Genomic DNA, 18,245 nt, shown 5'->3' with positions numbered 1-18,245 from the left:
AAATATGACTTACATACATGATAACTTAGAATCTTTGCATCAACATTCTTCAGAGTAACAACCAACTATACTCAGTATCACTAGATAGCATCATTAAAATAGTTTTTTGTTGTTCATTGTAAAGTATTACCAGAGTTTTAGTTTCAGGCAATTTCTTTATTAATATAGCAAATCTTGGGGCTACGTAACAATGCGCTGCAGCCAAAGTGTAATTTTCTGTCAGCAGGATGGTGTTTGTAGCATTGTCCATTGTATTGATGAGGTCAGAAGTAATGACACAGGAGCCTGGAAAGATAAACATATTTAAAATAGAGTACAGCTTGATATTTATAAGGACATTGTTGAGATAAGGAATCATACAACTGTGAGCAGATTATTTGTTAAAAGATAACAACATAAGATGCAAGACAATATTCTAAAAAAGGCATCCATTTATAAAATTGTATGGAACAGTAAGAAACCAAGTATTTCTCCATTATGAACTTGACATTTTGAGATGGACATGACACTATAACTTTACAGTAATACAAGTATCTCTCCACAAATTTGTAAGAATGCAGAATCTCACATCCATTAACACTGAATAAAATGCTGTTGGGCTTTCAACCATGTTAAAATACTGTGAACCTGGTCAAGTGATCATTGGCCATTTTCAAGAGGAATGATTTCTAATGAGCTGCTGATATGCTCTTGTATACTATTTCTGGAGGACATGATTTAAGGTTGCTGGTGTACAGTATCATTCTTGCAAAATGCAGCAAGGAATGTATCACAGTGTACATATCTATCAGGTGACGATGGCTGACAGAACACAAGGACAGATCGATGTACATTGATCTTTTCTAGGTGCTACAGCAAAGGCATTCATAACATTTGTGGTGGACAAGGACATCTAGGAAGGACAAGGATCATACTTTTTCTACTTCCATAGTGAATTGGATGTTACTGTTAATGCTGTTGAGATAAGATGTTCCAGGAACTCTTTCAGTTTTATGAGGCTGTGGACCCAAATGAAGAACAATGCATTGACAGAAACAACTATCTTTAATGGAGTCATATCTAAGGAAATATCCTCAAACCTATCCATAAACAGTTTTGTAGCTGATTAAACTAACAGGCCTCCCATCACAACACCAGCCATCTGGTCATAATACTGGCCATTATTGAAAAAATAAGATGATATAAGAGTGTGTCTCAAGCACAACCATGCCACTTCCAAAGAATTGGGATACTAGCTCCAAAGAGTCTTTGATAGGCACATATACAAACAGTGCCACCACATGAAAACTGACCATAATGTCACCCTTGTTAAGTAAAAAATGATAAATTCAGCTGATAAAACTGGCTGACATCTTGATATGATGTGCACAGTGACCCACATGTGGAGCTACGAGATTTGCCAAATACTTCACCAGGTTTGTATGTCATTGAACCAATGGTTTATACAATGATGAAAGGGCATCCCACCCTTGTGGATCTTAGGTAGTGCATAAATACACTATGTGGGGGGGGGGGGGGGGGGGGAGGAGATTGGGTTTAAAATCCCGTCAACATCAAGGTAATTACAGATGGAGCACAAGCTCAGATTTAATAAAGGATGGGGGAGGAAATTGGCCGTGCCCTTTCAAAGGAATCATCCTGGTATTTGCCTGGAGTGATTTAGGGAAATCACAGGAAACCTAAGTTTGGCCAACCAGAATGCATCATCCTCCTGAATGTGTCAAGTGCACTAACCACTGCATCACCTCACTCAGTACACTGTGTGAAAAAAAAAAGAGAAAAAAAATTAAGTGCTATATAGTCATAGTCATATGTCAATGTAACTTTGCACATGCACACACCATCAGCTAGTATGTAAATCATTAGAATTACAATTCTCTTTGACATGTAGAATGACCATCAGAGTGCATTTGTGTTGTTCATGTTTAGTGTTGTTACCAGACCTGGTAGGATATGAACAGCACCAGATGTTGACTGATCATTGTGAAGGACATGGAGGGACTGCGTATTTGACCAAGACAGCATTATCAGTGCCTGATCTTGTTTGAAAGGGATCTGACTGAGGCTCTCCATATGCTGGTTGGTAGAACTGCGCAATATAAAGATTTATGAGACATTTGGATGTGACAGCATCTCAGTGTTGGAATTTATGGGAACATGAGGGTAGGCCTGACTACCACAAGAGAGTATCACTGTATTGTGCACCAAGCACATTATAAGCACTTTATATCTTTGACTGCCATCCAGGAACAAGCAAAGAACTCCTTGCAACATTCTGTGTCATCCAACACTGTGGCCTGGAGACTAGCAGCAGCAAGACGGGGGAATTACCATCCCATGGGTAGGCTGCCATTGACACCACGACACATATGGGTGCACTAGGAGTGATCCCATGACTGGAAAGCTTGGACTTCCAATGAATGGCAGCACATTGTGTTCACTGATGATTCATGGTTCTGCACTTTCCTGGACGTGGGTAAAGGTCCCATTATTCCAATATCTTGGAGAGGCACAGAAGTGTTATTCCTAGCATCATGGTGTGGTGAGCCATAAGGTACAATTTCAGGTCATGGCTAGTGTTGATTAGGAGTACTCTGATGGCACAAGAGTATGTCATGGACATGTTGCATCCTTACGAGTTACCTCTCCTGGGACAATAATGTGGTGCTATTTTTCAACAGAATAATGCTGATCCACACATGGCCCATGTTTCTATGAACTGTCTACATGATGCTGAGATGCTCCTGTGGCCAGCAAGATCCCCAGATCTAACACCGATAGAACATGTCTGGGACCACTTCGGATGTTAACTCTGTCTAGGATATCAAGGACTAGTGACAAATGTTGACCAGCTGATCTTGAGACATGGTACAATGGCTTAATGACACAATTCTCATCTAGAACAGTGCATGCATCCAAGCCAGAGGGGGTGCAATGTTATATTGATAAGTGGGCTCATACTGCCAAGTTCTTCATAAATTTGACTAAATTTTGTAATTACTGGAATAACATCATACACTCCTGGAAATGGAAAAAAGAACACATTGACACCGGTGTGTCAGACCCACCATACTTGCTCCGGACACTGCGAGAGGGCTGTACAAGCAATGATCACACGCACGGCACAGCGGACACACCAGGAACCGCGGTGTTGGCCGTCTAATGGCGCTAGCTGCGCAGCATTTGTGCACCACCGCCGTCAGTGTCAGCCAGTTTGCCGTGGCATACGGAGCTCCATCGCAGTCTTTAACACTGGTAGCATGCCGCGACAGTGTGGACGTGAACCGTATGTGCAGTTGACAGACTTTGAGCGAGGGCGTATAGTGGGCATGTGGGAGGCCGGGTGGACGTACCGCCGAATTGCTCAACACGTGGGGCGTGAGGTCTCCACAGTACATCGATGTTGTCGCCAGTGGTCGGCGGAAGGTGCACGTGCCCATCGACCTGGGACCGGACCGCAGCGACGCACGGATGCACGCCAAGACCGTAGGATCCTCCACAGTGCCGTAGGGGACCGCACCGCCACTTCCCAGCAAATTAGGGACACTGTTGCTCCTGGGGTATCAGCGAGGACCATTCGCAACCGTCTCCATGAAGCTGGGCTACGGTCCCGCACACCGTTAGGCCGTCTTCCGCTCACGCCCCAACATCGTGCAGCCCGCCTCCAGTGGTGTCGCGACGGGCATGAATGGAGGGACGAATGGAGACGTGTCGTCTTCAGCGATGAGAGTCGCTTCTGCCTTGGTGCCAATGATGGTCGTATGCGTGTTTGGCGCCGTGCGGGTGAGCGCCACAATCAGGACTGCATATGACCGAGGCACACAGGGCCAACACCCGGCATCATGGTGTGGGGAGCGATCTCCTACACTGGCCGTACACCACTGGTGATCGTCGAGGGGACACTGAATAGTGCACGGTACATCCAAACCGTCATCGAACCCATCGTTCTACCATTCCTAGACCGGCAAGGGAACTTGCTGTTCCAACAGGACAATGCACGTCCGCATGTATCCCGTGCCACCCAACGTGCTCTAGAAGGTGTAAGTCAACTACCCTGGCCAGCAAGATCTCCGGATCTGTCCCCCATTGAGCATGTTTGGGACTGGATGAAGCGTCGTCTCTCGCGGTCTGCACGTCCAGCACGAACACTGGTCCAACTGAGGTGCCAGGTGGAAATGGCATGGCAAGCCGTTCCACAGGACTACATCCAGCATCTCTACGATCGTCTCCATGGGAGAATAGCAGCCTGCATTGCTGCGAAAGGTGGATATACACTGTACTAGTGCCGACATTGTGCATGCTCTGTTGCCTGTGTCTATGTGCCTGTGGTTCTGTCAGTGTGATCATGTGATGTCAATAAAGTTTCCCCTTCCTGGGGCAATGAATTCACGGTGTTCTTATTTCAATTTCCAGGAGTGTATATGCTTATTAAAATATTCCACGCTATTATGCTGTGACCAGATGAATGTTCAGTTTCAATAAGAAATTCATGCAATCACAGCATAATAGCCTGGAATATAAGGGTGGCATGTCCAAATACAAAAGTTTGCATTTCACAGTAACATCACATACCCATTCAACCTGTCAAGTTTCATTTAGTGTCCTCCTCCCCTTCTGAGGTGCTTCACTTTTTTTATGAGGTGGTGTTGTAGGTTGTCTTGGCGAGTGAGGGAGAAGATGCTTGACCAAATTTTCTTCCAGTGATGAATACATAAGAAGCTCAAATGTAATTTTTATTATTTTCAGTGTTGGTGTCACTTCAGGACTTTTGGTAAGTGTCTTTATCCACTAGTGTGTAGATATTCATATCATAGTCTGTGTGTTCCACAATTACAGCTGCATTACCCTTGTCAGCAGGAAGAACCACAATGCTTTTATAATTGCATAAGGTGTGCAGGGCATTGCACTCAGCCTAGGTCACATTTGGTGCTGGTGGCTTTGCTTTCATGGGGATTTAGCTGATTCCATGATGTAAATCATCAGCCATTTCATTGACAAACTTACAGGCTGCTTGTTCATTGCCACTTATTATTCCACAGACAGGGAAGTCCCTCAGCCCGTGGCAAAGGTACAAAGATAAGTCCTTTTTTAAAATGAGGACATGACACCTGCATCTATGTCTCTCACTGCCAAATTGGTGACAGTGTGTTCAGAGGATCTATGGTCTGCACCATGTCATTGTGAAAACCAGCTAATTTCCATTTCTGCTTCTCCATTGTTTGTTTCCTTATTGACATTTTTTGGGAAACCATAGCCTTGTTGGCCTAGTACCAGTCCAAGGCTGTGACATCCCTTGATAATTGGAGACACAAGGCCATAAGAGCACATCCCTTTACATCCATCTGCTTCCTGTTGTGTTATATACTTTCTTGTAGTAGGATGAAGCTGGCATGTTGAAAAGTCCTTCTGGAGATGGTGGAGTCATTGTGGAATCATCTTTGTGTCACAATAGCATCATAGCAGGAAGGATAGTGAATTCAATAAATTAGTCTTCTTCACACACAGTTTTCCCATATATTTAAAGTTGCACCATATGTAAAAATGTTGAATGCACATACTATGCAGTGATGAGAGCATTGTGGTTCCTCTTGTTGACACATATAATTATATGTTGACACATATAATTATGGAACACATGGACTGTGATGCATGATACTGGACGAAGATGCTTACTGGAAGATCTCACATGGTACAATGATGAGAATAATACAAATCCCATCTGAGCTTCTTACTGGCTCATAGCTGGAAGAAAGTGAGGTAAAGCATCTTCTCCCTCAGACACCAAGATCACCTATTATTCGTGCTCTACCTGAGACCCATAGGGATGGGATGCTCTTTCACCTCATATCCACTAGTGGTTCACCAATGTACAAACTGATGAAGTACTTGGCTAGTCTCCTTGGTCACTGTGCACATCATATCAAGATGTCAACCAATCTTATCAGCTGAATTTATCATCTTTAACTTAACAAGAGTGACATTACAGTTATTTCTGATGTGGTGGCACTGTTTATAAATGTGTCTATCAAAGGCTCTTTAGACCTAGTATCCCAATCCTTTGGAAGTGGCATGATTGTGTTATTGAGACACACTCTTATATCATCTTATTTTTTGGATAATGGTCAGTATTATGACCAGATGGGTGGTGTCGTAATGGCAGGCCTGTTAGCTCAAGCATTTACAAACCCACTTATGGAAAGGTTTGAGGATATTTCGTTACATACAACTCCATTAAAGCATAGTTGTTTCTTTTGATATGTTGATGCCACATTCATTAGGCCCCACAGATGTGAGAAACTTGACAAGTTCCTGGAGGTGACATTGTTAGAAACTTGTTACATTAGCCAGAGGGCTCTTAGATGATCAATGCCTGTTGCTAGTTATCAGGAGCTCCAACATTAGGCACATAATGGAACCCCTTAGGAAGATAGCGTTCAGTGCTGGAAAGGAAACTAATTAGACTTGGTCTGTCTGCCAGGGGACCTCATCCAAGATATGGAGGTAGCCTTCCCTGTGGCTGTTGAGCATGCATGGTGCAGTTATCTACAAGTTGTGGCTCATAATGGCACCAACGATACTTGTCGAGTGGGTTCTAAGGCCATCCTCATTTCATACAGGTGACTGGCATAGATGGTGAAGGCTGTTGGCAGGATGCAAGCAGAGCTTGCAATTTGCTCCATTATACCCAGAGTTGATTGAGCTCCTTTGGTTTGGAGTCAAGTGAAAGTTCTCAACCAAAGATTCTGTCGACTTTGTGATGATCTTGGATGCAGATTTTTAGACCTGTGTTATTGGATGGAGAATTGTAGGACTTCACTTGATAGGTCAGGGGTGCACTACACAAAGGAAGCAGCTGTTCAGGTAGCAGAGTACTTGTGGAGTGCACAAGGAGGTTTTTTAGGCTAGACGGTAGTTTGAGATACTCCGATGAATGCTCACCAGTCAGTTCACAGATAGGGACATCAGACCAAGTTCAGACATTTTGACTGTCAAAGACATTTTGACTGTCAATATTTTATCTGTAAATTTTCAAAGTGTTCATAACAAAGTTCCAGAATTTACTGTGCTCCAGGAAAGTTCTCATATTCAAACTATCCTTGGGACAGGGAGCTGGCTAAAACCCGAAGTAGAAACCTCTGAGATATTGAGACAGTCATGGAACATTTATTGGAAGGACAGATTAGATACCAAAGGCAAGGGAGTGTTCATTACAGTTGACAAAAGTATTGCCTCTATTGAGGTTGAAATTGAATGTGACAGTGAAGGTATCTGGTTGCATATAACAGGTGTAGGTGAAACAAAGTTAATTGTTGGATGTTTTTATTGGCCACCTGATTCTGCTGTAACAGTTCTAGAGTCATTCAAATTAAGTCCACAGCCAGTAGTGAATAGAAATCCAGATCACGCAATACTAGTTGGATGTGACTTTAACCTACCGAGTGTATACTGGGACATCTATGCATTCATTGCAGGGGGTACAGACAGACAGACAGTCTGTTTTCAACATGTTTTCCAAAAACTGTGTTGAGGAGTTAGTTCAGCAGCCTACACACAAGGAAAATATCTTAGACCTTGTGGCTATAAACAGACCGGACCTTATTATGGTGCCAGTATAGAGATGGGGATTACTGGTCATGATGTCATCATAGTAACTATAGTTATAAAAGTTAGTAAATTAGTCAAGAAGGGTAGGAGAGTGTTTCTTCTACAAAGAGAAGATAAGCAGTTGTTAATATCTCACTTAGACAGTGAATTGCAATCATTTAATTCCAGTGTAATGTACATAGAGGAATTATGGGCAGAGTCTAAACAGATTGTAAATTGTGCTCTGGACTAGTATGGGGCTAGTAACTGGATTAAGGATGGAAAAGAACCACCATGTTTTAGCAAAGACATTCAGAAAATTCCGAGGAAGCAAAGGCTGTTGCACTCTCAGTTCAAAAGGAAGCATGCAAATGATGACAGGCAAAGATTAGTAGGGGCTCAGGCATCTGTGTGAAGATCTATATGTGAAGCATACAGCAGCTACCATTGGCATACTTGAGCAAAACATCTTGTCAAGAACGTGAGAAAATTCTGGTCCTATGTGAAATTGCTAAGCTGGTCTAAGGCTTCCATCCAACCACTTATTGACCATTCTGGTGTGACACTTGAAAATAGCTAAACAAAAGCCAAAGTTTCAAGTTCCACATTTAAATCACTCACACTGAAGAATCATACAAACATACCAGCATCTGAGCATTCAACTGAGAGTTGAAAACAAATAAGTTGCCAGGTCCAGATGGAATCCCAGTTTGGTTTTACAAAGAGTACTCTACGGCATTGACCCCTTACTTAGCTTGCATTTATAGCAGACCTCTCAGCAAGTGCGAAGTCCAGAGTGACTGGAAAAAAGCACGAGTGACTCCTGCACATAAGAAGGGTAACAGAACAGGCCTGCAAAATTACAGATCAGTATCCTTAAAATTGGTTTGCTGCAGAATTCTAGAACATATTCTGAGTTGTACAAAATAAATTTCCTAGAGACTGAAAAGCTTATGTCCATGAATCAGCATGTTGGTTTGTGGAGTATAGATATAGATGTAAAATATTATCTACAGTAGCACTTTTGATACACCGAAAATTGTTTAGTTCAGATCATTTCATTCCTTGATGTTATATGGGGTAATATTTTTGGGCAATTAACTCAGAATTGGAGCCATACATTAGTAAAGCTGTCTTCAACCTGAAGGCAGATTTTAACACCACAATACTTTACTTGGATGGCCTATTGAAGGTTGCATGCCCTTTCTACAACATCTGAACTGGTTTTTCAAGCCAATTAGGCAGGAGGGGGAGGGGGAGGGGGAGGGGGAGGGGGAGGGGGGAGAACTGCAATTGGAAAATTGGACGTGGACTCCATAGCATGGTGCAGCTTCACAATTTCCATCTTAACAGATAGAAAATGTCTTTGAATTGAGTGGAAATTGAACCATAACCCTTCAGACTTATCTTTACTACTGAGCCACAATGAAGCCATGTATTGTGTTACTTCATGAACTTTAGCTTTATTATGCAGTACATCTACATCTACATCTACATCTATACTCCGCGAGCCACCTTACGGTGTGTGGCGGAGGGTACTTATTGTACCACTATCTGATCCCCCCTTCCCTGTTCCATTCACGAATTGTGCGTGGGAAGAACGACTGCTTGTAAGTCTCCGTATTTGCTCTAATTTCTCGGATCTTTTCGTTGTGATCATTACGCGAGATATATGTGGGCGGTAGTAATATGTTGCCCATCTCTTCCCGGAATGTGCTCTCTCGTAATTTCGATAATAAACCTCTCCGTATTGCGTAACGCCTTTCTTGAAGTGTCCGCCACTGGAGCTTGTTCAGCATCTCCGTAACGCTCTCGCGCTGACTAAATGTCCCCATGACGAATCGCGCTGCTTTTCGCTGGATCATGTCTATCTCTTCTACTAATCCAACCTGGTAAGGGTCCCATACTGATGAGCAATACTCAAGAATCGGACGAACAAGCGTTTTGTAAGCTACTTCTTTTGTCGATGAGTCACATTTTCTTAGAATTCTTCCTATGAATCTCAACCTGGCGCCTGCTTTTCCCACTATTTGTTTTATGTGATCATTCCACTTCAGATCGCTCTGGATAGTAACTCCTAAGTATTTTACGGTCGTTACCGCTTCCAATGATTTACCACCTATGGCATAATCGTACTGGAATGGATTTCTGCCCCTATGTATGCGCATTATATTACATTTATCTACGTTTAGGGAAAGCTGCCAGCTGTCGCACCATTCATTAATCCTCTGCAGGTCTTCCTGGAGTACATACGAGTCTTCTGATGTTGCTACTTTCTTGTAGACAACCGTGTCATCTGCAAATAGCCTCACGGAGCTACCGATGTTGTCAACTAAGTCATTTATGTATATTGTAAACAATAAAGGTCCTATCACGCTTCCTTGCGGTACTCCCGAAATTACCTCTACATCTGCAGATTTTGAACCGTTAAGAATGACATGTTGTGTTCTTTCTTCTAGGAAATCCTGAATCCAATCACAAACCTGGTCCGATATTCCGTAAGCTCGTATTTTTTTCACTAAACGTAAGTGCGGAACCGTATCAAATGCCTTCCTGAAGTCCAGGAATACGGCATCAATCTGCTCGCCAGTGTCTACGGCACTGTGAATTTCTTGGACAAATAGGGCGAGCTGAGTTTCACATGATCTCTGTTTGCAGAATCCATGTTGGTTATGATGAAGGAGATTTGTATTATCTAAGAACGTCATAATATGAAAACATAAAACATGTTCCATTATTCTACAACAGATTGATGTAAGCGAAATAGGCCTATAATTATTCGCATCTGATTTATGACCCTTCTTGAAAATGGGAACGACCTGCGCTTTCTTCCAGTCGCTAGGTACTTTACGTTCTTCCAGAGATCTACGATAAATTGCTGATAGAAAGGGGGCAAGTTCTTTAGCATAATCACTGTAGAATCTTACGGGTATCTCGTCTGGTCCGGATGCTTTTCCGCTACTAAGTGATAGCAGTTGTTTTTCAGTTCCGATATCGTTTATTTCAATATTTTCCATTTTGGCGTCCGTGCGACGGCTGAAGTCAGGGACCGTGTTACGATTTTCCGCAGTGAAACAGTTTCGGAACACTGAATTCAGTATTTCTGCCTTTCTTCGGTTGTCCTCTGTTTCGGTGCCATCGTGGTCAACAAGTGACTGAATAGGGGATTTAGATCCGCTTACCGATTTTACATATGACCAAAACTTTTTAGGGTTCTTGTTTAGATTGTTTGCCAATGTTTTATGTTCGAATTCGTTGAATGCTTCTCTCATTGCTCTCTTTACGCTCTTTTTCGCTTCGTTCAGCTTTTCCTTATCAGCTATGATTCGACTACTCTTAAACCTATGATGAAGCTTTCTTTGTTTCCGTAGTACCTTTCGTACATGATTGTTATACCACGGTGGATCTTTCCCCTCGCTTTGGACCTTAGTCGGTACGAACTTATCAAAGGCGTACCGGACGATGTTTCTGAATTTTTTCCATTTTTGTTCCACATCCTCTTCCTCAGAAATGAACGTTTGATGGTGGTCACTCAGATATTCTGCGATTTGTGCCCTATCACTCTTGTTAAGCAAATATATTTTCCTTCCTTTCTTGGCATTTCTTATTACACTTGTAGTCATTGATGCAACCACTGACTTATGATCACTGATACCCTCTTCTACATTCACGGAGTCGAAAAGTTCCGGTCTATTTGTTGCTATGAGGTCTAAAACGTATTTTACATGTTATCACTAAATTTGCTATTATGATAATTTTTATTTTCTTGGGTATTTTGCAACTAGTGAACCAAGTATTTAAATTTAGTGGTAGTTCCGTAGGAAGGAATGAGGGTATATCATGGTAAGTAGTTCAAATACTTACTTCTGCAGGTATTTACCCCTTGTAATTACAGAAAATGACACTTGTTTTGCAATATTAATCTTTTCTTCTCTAATACATTTCATATGTGATCAATCTGCAATCTGTATCTTCTGATGCATCCTCACCTGCTTATGATAGCTATATCTATGAAAAAACCCATTTCCTTGTAGGGTAATCTATCTGGATCTTACAAGAAACAAGTAGGCTTTATTCTTTGTTTCCATTCTTGCACATTTCAGTACCCTCATTAACATGTGTACAGGCTCCATTGCCTTTTTTAACCCATCATCTATGTGCAGTACATAGTATAGTTTGCCACCAGATGGGTCCCACTAATATATTGACATTATTGTTTAGCTGTGATGTTATCTGGTTCCAATTCTTACTCTTTTTTATACTACTCTTGCTACTTGTGAAAGCTGGTACTTGACTCTTCTCTACACCTGCTAGCATTGGATTTCTCTCAATGCAGTTTCATGGTGATGTCTAAGCCCTTGCGTAGGATGTTTCATTTTTCTAATTCTCTCCATTCCTTATACCCTCTATTCCTCTATACCCTCTATTCCTTATGCCCTCAGCAAACAGTCTTATTTCTGACACTACTCCATTCCCAGCATCTTTGATATAAATCAGAAACAGAGATGGGCCTAATGAACTGCCTTATGGTACAGTTACCTCTATTGCCAATACCTGGGGACATAAAGCCACACACCCTCACTAACTGTTTTATATGGTGTTTATGTGCTGTTACCCAACTTACTACTCTTCTATGAGTCAGGTAGTTAAATTTTGTTAACAGTATCATGTGATTTACCCTGTCAAAAGCTTTGGAGAAATCTATGGCTATCCAGTCAAATTCTTCTCTCCTGATTCTTTTATATCCTGTGTGACACCAGCTATCTATGGCATACATGAAAACCCTACTCTAAATCTATGCTGGCCTCAACACCACTACCCAGTCTTTCTTCTTCTTTTTGTGAACACTCTCTCATCTGCCTATTGCATGACCTGTTTAAATATTTGACATATGATGAAGGTAATGCTAATCAGCCAACAGTTTGTGCAGTCCTTGCCCATTTCCTTCCCTTTCTTCTGTATACAGTTTCTTTCCATCCATGTGGGAGCACACAGATACTTACATGTAAGTCAAATTGGGATCTTAGATAAGGTATCATTATCCAACTCGTGACCTTTAGAATCTCTCCGCTCCTGCCTTCCTTGCACCTGATACCTTAAGACAATTTATAGGGACTGGACAAAGATTTAAAAGCACAACAGTGCAACATATTATAATGCCTAATATGGTGTAGAGAAACTGTTACCATTGCAAGTGGCTTCCATTGGTCTTAGAATAGATAAATACAGGTCCTGTATGGTTTTTATGCAACTCTTATTCCATTCTTTCTACAAAATAGTGGCAAGATCAGGTAACAAAGATGGAGGTGGATAGTGATTACACACCCTTCTCTCTAAAGTAGTAAACCAAGCAAGGTGGTTCAGTGGTTAGCACACTGGACTTGCATTTGGGAGGATGATGGTTCAAACCTGTGTCTGGCCATCCTGATTTAGGTTTTCCACGATTTCCCCAAATTGCTTCAGGCAAATGCCAGGATGGTTCCTTTGAAAGGGCAGGGCTGATTTTCTTCCCTAATCCGATAGGACTGATGACCTTACTGTTTGGTCCCCTCCCCCAAATCAACCAACCAACCTCTCCAAAGCAGATCACAAGGGCTTAATAATATTACAATCTGTTGGTGTGATAGCTAGGAGAGCTGTGATGATTCATCCTCATTCTCCTGAAACCAGTCCTGGATGCCCCCCAGGGGGCTCGTGGTCCTTTCATGAGTACGTGCATGGCGAGCACAGGGCCCCGAGCTATTGCAGCCTTCCTTCTTTCCAGGCTGCATTTCCTTTCTCTTCCCCTCCTTTCCTGTCCTTGCTCTTTCCCCTCCACCCTTTCCTCTCCCTCTCTTGGTGTTCTTGTTTATGTTGGCCCCACTATCCTCCTGGTTATCTTGGCTTTACGATTTGGTTTTGTTGAGTAATTACCTCATCCTTTTGACATCCTCTCGTCCCTCATCTGGGGTTTGACCTCCATTACTAAATTTCTATTCCATAGTGTGAGCCATTTTGGGAAGAGCATCTTACCTAGTGTCTTCGTCATGTGCCCTCGTAGTTCCTTCCATCTTTTCCTTCACATCTTTGTCTGATGCTAGGGTACATAGCCAGCACGGTAGCCAGACTGTATTGTGGGGTCACTATGTACCCTTTTGGTTGAGCCCCCTGGAAACACAGGTATCAGAAGTGTGATCCCTGAGCTATGGCCTACTCATGTAAGACTAGGAGTATTTGCTTGTCATCCTGGAGCACTGGAACTCCCGGCAATGGCTGCCACGCCAGATGGCCCTTGCTGTGGCTGTGTGGCACCCATGGGGAGAGCTGCTGATTGGAGTGGATGGTATCAGGGCAGACACTATGCAAATGAAACACATACGGGTCCAGAACTCTGGCTGTTTTTCTACGGCCATCTCTTTGAATGGAATTGATTCTTTTAGTGCTGCTTCTTCTGACCCTTCGGCCTTCGTTTCGATGGCTACCCCCTGGGGAGGGCCAGGCTTGTCGGCTAGGGGTGAAACCTTTGCCCCACTATCTGGTTTGCACCAGGGCTGATGGGGATACTTTCACCAATAGCAAACCTTTATTTTTTGTGGAACACATTAAAGACAAGTTTGGTGAAGTGGATTCTCTGAGAAAGATGCGGTTGGGTTCATTGTTGATAAAAACTGCTTCAGCTGCCCAGTCTGTGGCCCTTCGTGCCTGTGGCCATCTTGGCACAATTCTTGTGTCCATTACCCCCCACCTGTCTTTGAATATGGTTTAAGGTGTAATTTTTCACTTTCTTCTTGTATATCTCCTCCTCCTGTACAGCATGGCTGTGTGCTTCATGCGGCTGCCTCGAATGTAATGAGCATGCTGCTGCCTGCATGGTGGATGTATGTCAGAGATAAGCTGGTCGTGGCAGGAAGTCGGGCGTTGAAAAACCGCAATGGCGGCCAGAAACATGTTTTTCCAGCGGAGCATGCTTAGTTAAAACTATAGCGCGCTCCGCCAAGACCTGGTGGCGGCCGAGCGAAACTCGTTCAAGGTCACCCGCCAATATGGCAGCGCACACAGCCATATGGATGCTTCAAACTGATGAGGAACTGAGGGACGATCTAGGATGGTGGGGTGTTCACTTTGTTCGGTGTGTTCAGAAAGGCCCGAAGTACAATCGTATTGATACTGGTGCCTTTATCCTGGCCTTTGAGTGGGATACCATCCCTGAGAAGGTCAAGATTATGGTTTATCAATGTGATGTGAAGCCGTTCATCCCACCACCTATGAGATGTTTTAAGTGCTTGCATTTTGGACACACGTCTTCCCACTGTTGCAGACCCCTCTCTGTGGTGACTGTGGGTGTCCACTCCATGAGAGGAGTCCCTGTGTTCCCCCTCCTGTGTGTGTTAATTGCCATGGCAATCATTCCCCATGTTCACCGAATTTCCTGGATTATAAGAAGGAAAAGAAGATACAGGAGTATAAGTCCCTTGATCATCTAACCTACACTGAGGCTTCTAAGAAGTATGCACTTCTTCATCCCTTATCAATGATGTCTAGCTATGCTTTATTTACATCTTCATCCCTTCCTCCCCTTCCTTACCCCAGTCCCAAACCCCTCTCCTTCCCCCCCCTCCCCTGCAGTTCCCACACCCTCCCCTCCGGGCGCCACTCCACCTCCCCAGCCAGAGAAGTGTCCCACTTCTTCGGCGTCTGCCAGTCAAGGGCGCCCCTCCTGGCACCCCCTTCCCGGCACCTTCCAGGCCAATGGTTTGCTGCCACAGGATGACTACGAGAACCATGGTCTGTCGTTCCCAGGTCACCCGTTCTCTTTCTTTTCCAGATCTTGCTGCAGCTGGCTCCCTTTTGCAGCACAGCCCTCCTCGATCTCAAACAGAAAAGAGGAAGAAACATAAGTCCCGGGACAAGGAGCGTCTGGTGTTGCTAGAGGTCCCATCCCCACCTTTGCAACCTGACTCTGACCTGCTGTTCATGGATGTCATGTCGCCCCCTCCTTGTCGGTGACGGATGGTGATCCGGCGGCATGACTGGCTTTAATCTGTGGCCACCCACGCCCCCCCCCCCCCCCCATTTGAAATATCATTGTGTGGTTATCCAATGGAATTGTAATGGATATTACTGTCACCTTCTGGAGTTGAAATCCCTTATTTCATTTTACTCTGCAGCTTGTGTGGTTCTACAGGAATCTCATTTTACTGATGATCACTCGCCAGCCCTCTGTAGGTTCCGTGCTTTCTGTCAAAATCAGGTCAGCCCCCTGCGGGCCTCTTGTGGCGTTTGTACGTTGATCAATACAGACATTGCTAGCATATGGATTCCTCTTCAAACTACATTGGAAGCTGTTGCTGTTAGGGTCCACCTGGACTCTGGGGTCACGGTTTGCAATCTTTATCTCCCTCCTGACAGGACTCTTACACCTGCTGCCTTAACTACCCTTCTTCAGCAACTTCCTCCTCCCTTCCTCCTTCTTGGGGATTTTAATGCTCCTCATCCGTTGTGGGGCAGTGCATTTCCATCTAGTCGGAGTCTTCTCATAGACCAGTTTCTTGCACACCATGACTTGTACCTTCTTAATGATGGCTCCCCTACCCATTTCAGTGCTGGTCATGGTACCTTTTTTACCAGTGATCTTTCTCTTTCTTCTCCCTCCCTCTCCCTTCATTACACTGGTCGCCACACGACAACCTTTTCGATAGTGACCACTTCCCATTGATTCTCTTGCTCCCTTCCTGCTTCCCTATGGACAGGTTACCTCGTTGGTCTTTCCAATTTGTCGATTGGCCTCTATATACTGCACAGGTTGTTTTTTCTCCCCCTTTGTCAGGTTGTATTGATGACGTCCTATGTGATGTGTCTGATGTGATTGTTCGTGCTGTTAGCCTTGCTATCCCACGCTCATCTGATCATCTGGACCATTTCACTGCCGGCACGTCCTGTGGTGGAGTACAGCCATTGCCATTGACATCCGTGATCTTACAATGAACCTTTTACTGAATGGGAACTTCTTTCTGCACTTTCTTCTTCTCATGATATGGCCACTGGCCCAGACTCCATTCATGACCAACTGCTTCAACATCTCAGCGTTCCCCAATGACAACATCTTCTCTGGGTGCTTAACCGTATTTGGCTCCAGGGTGACTTCCCTTCTCAATGGAGGGATAGCATCATGGTTCCCATCATTAAGCCTTGTAAGAACCGGTTGTTTGTCAAAAGCTATCAACCAATTAGTCTGACAAACTTTGTTTGCAAGTTACTTGAATGGATGGTAGCCCGTCGGCTCAATTGGGTCCTCGAATCTCAAGATATATTGTTCCCTTACCAGTGTGGCTTCCGAGAGGGATGGTCTCCGATCGATCACTTACTTCACTTGGAATCCTCAGTTCAGCAGCCTCTTTCCCTGTGCTGCCATTTGGTTGCAGTATTTTTCAACCTTCGCAATGCCTATGTCACAGCTTGGCACCATCATATCTTTCTTACACTTCATGAGTGGGGTCTTCGGGGCCCAGTCCCTATTTTTATCTCTCAGTTCCCGTTCCATCAGTCATTCAGTGTTTGGGTTGGTACTGTTTTTAGTTCTCCATGGACCCAGGAGAATGGCATCCCACAGGGTTCCGTATTGAGTGTACTTCTTTTCCTCATTGCTATAGATGGACTTGTGGCCTCTGTTGGTCCTTTGGTCACCCCTGCTCTGTATGTGGATGATTTCCGCATTTGGGTTAGTTCTTCTTCAATGGCCTCTGCAGAGCAGCAGCTCCAGGGTGCCTCTGCTTACACCCTCTCAAACGGGTTTCAATTCTCTCCTTTAAAATCACAGGTGCTCCCCTTCTGTCGCTGTACTATGGTCCACCCTGACCCAGAGCTCTACCTCGATGCACAGCGATTACCTGTGGTCCCACATAGAGATGGGTCATTTGCAAACTAACAGGTCCGAAGGAATGGTTCACCAAGATGAATGTAACAAGCGAGGAACAAATTCAAGGAACAGTCTTTCATAGTTCACTTCAGTCGCGGCTTTCTATTTATAATTCCCGGGAATGGGAAACGGTCGGTCTTGTTCGTGAACGGCACATTGGCTGGTCTTGTTCCAGCCTTGGTCCTGTTCCCGTCTCTCGGTCTTGGTCTCGTTCGGTCAGACTTATCCTTCTTCGTGTGGCCACTTGTCGCAGTTCCACTGCCAACTGCTCATAGTTCAGTATTGAGTTGTTGGTTTCATTCACTTTGCATGCATATTCTAGATCTGTTTCAAACCTTCTTTGAACTCTGAACTTCTGGTTCTTTTCGTATTCTATTCAGCCTCCATGACTGGTAATTAAAATGTATTTTATAATAACATAAACTACATAAAAATTACGTGGTATGTAATATATACATCTTTTCAGGTAACAAAGTGGCGTATGAGCTTACTTCACTATTTCAATAAACATCAGAAGAAATACTTGTAAAAAGGCAAGATTTTTTTGTTATTATACATGCAAAGGGTGTCATCACGGCAGACACGAGTGGCCATTTTCCGTCTTCTTTTGATCCAAGGTAAAAGAGTGTGTTCATTGTTATGGAATGCAGACCAGCTTACAACCAAATGAAGCCCACACTTCATAATTGAGTGTATGATGTCACATTTTGTAAAGAGAATATGATAACCCCTATAATATTATTTCAGTGGCGCAGGGTGGTGCTCA

General features: G+C 43.7%; 1 protein-coding gene across 1 annotated transcript in view; it reads right to left on the bottom strand.

The window, feature by feature from the left end:
- Positions 1-18,245, bottom strand: part of LOC126248043 (uncharacterized) — a 706,800-nt gene that overhangs the window by 11,151 nt on the left and 677,404 nt on the right. Inside the window, exon 21 of the mRNA XM_049948671.1 lies at positions 131-285. Within this exon, the coding sequence (XP_049804628.1) occupies positions 131-285 (155 nt within the window). The remainder of the gene's footprint in view (positions 1-130; positions 286-18,245) is intronic.

Source organism: Schistocerca nitens, chromosome 3 (assembly GCF_023898315.1).
Source record: "Schistocerca nitens isolate TAMUIC-IGC-003100 chromosome 3, iqSchNite1.1, whole genome shotgun sequence".
NCBI classification, from domain to species: Eukaryota; Metazoa; Arthropoda; class Insecta; order Orthoptera; family Acrididae; genus Schistocerca; species Schistocerca nitens.
The sequence above is the reverse complement of the archived record's forward strand: the minus strand, read 5'-3'. Positions and strand labels throughout refer to the sequence as shown.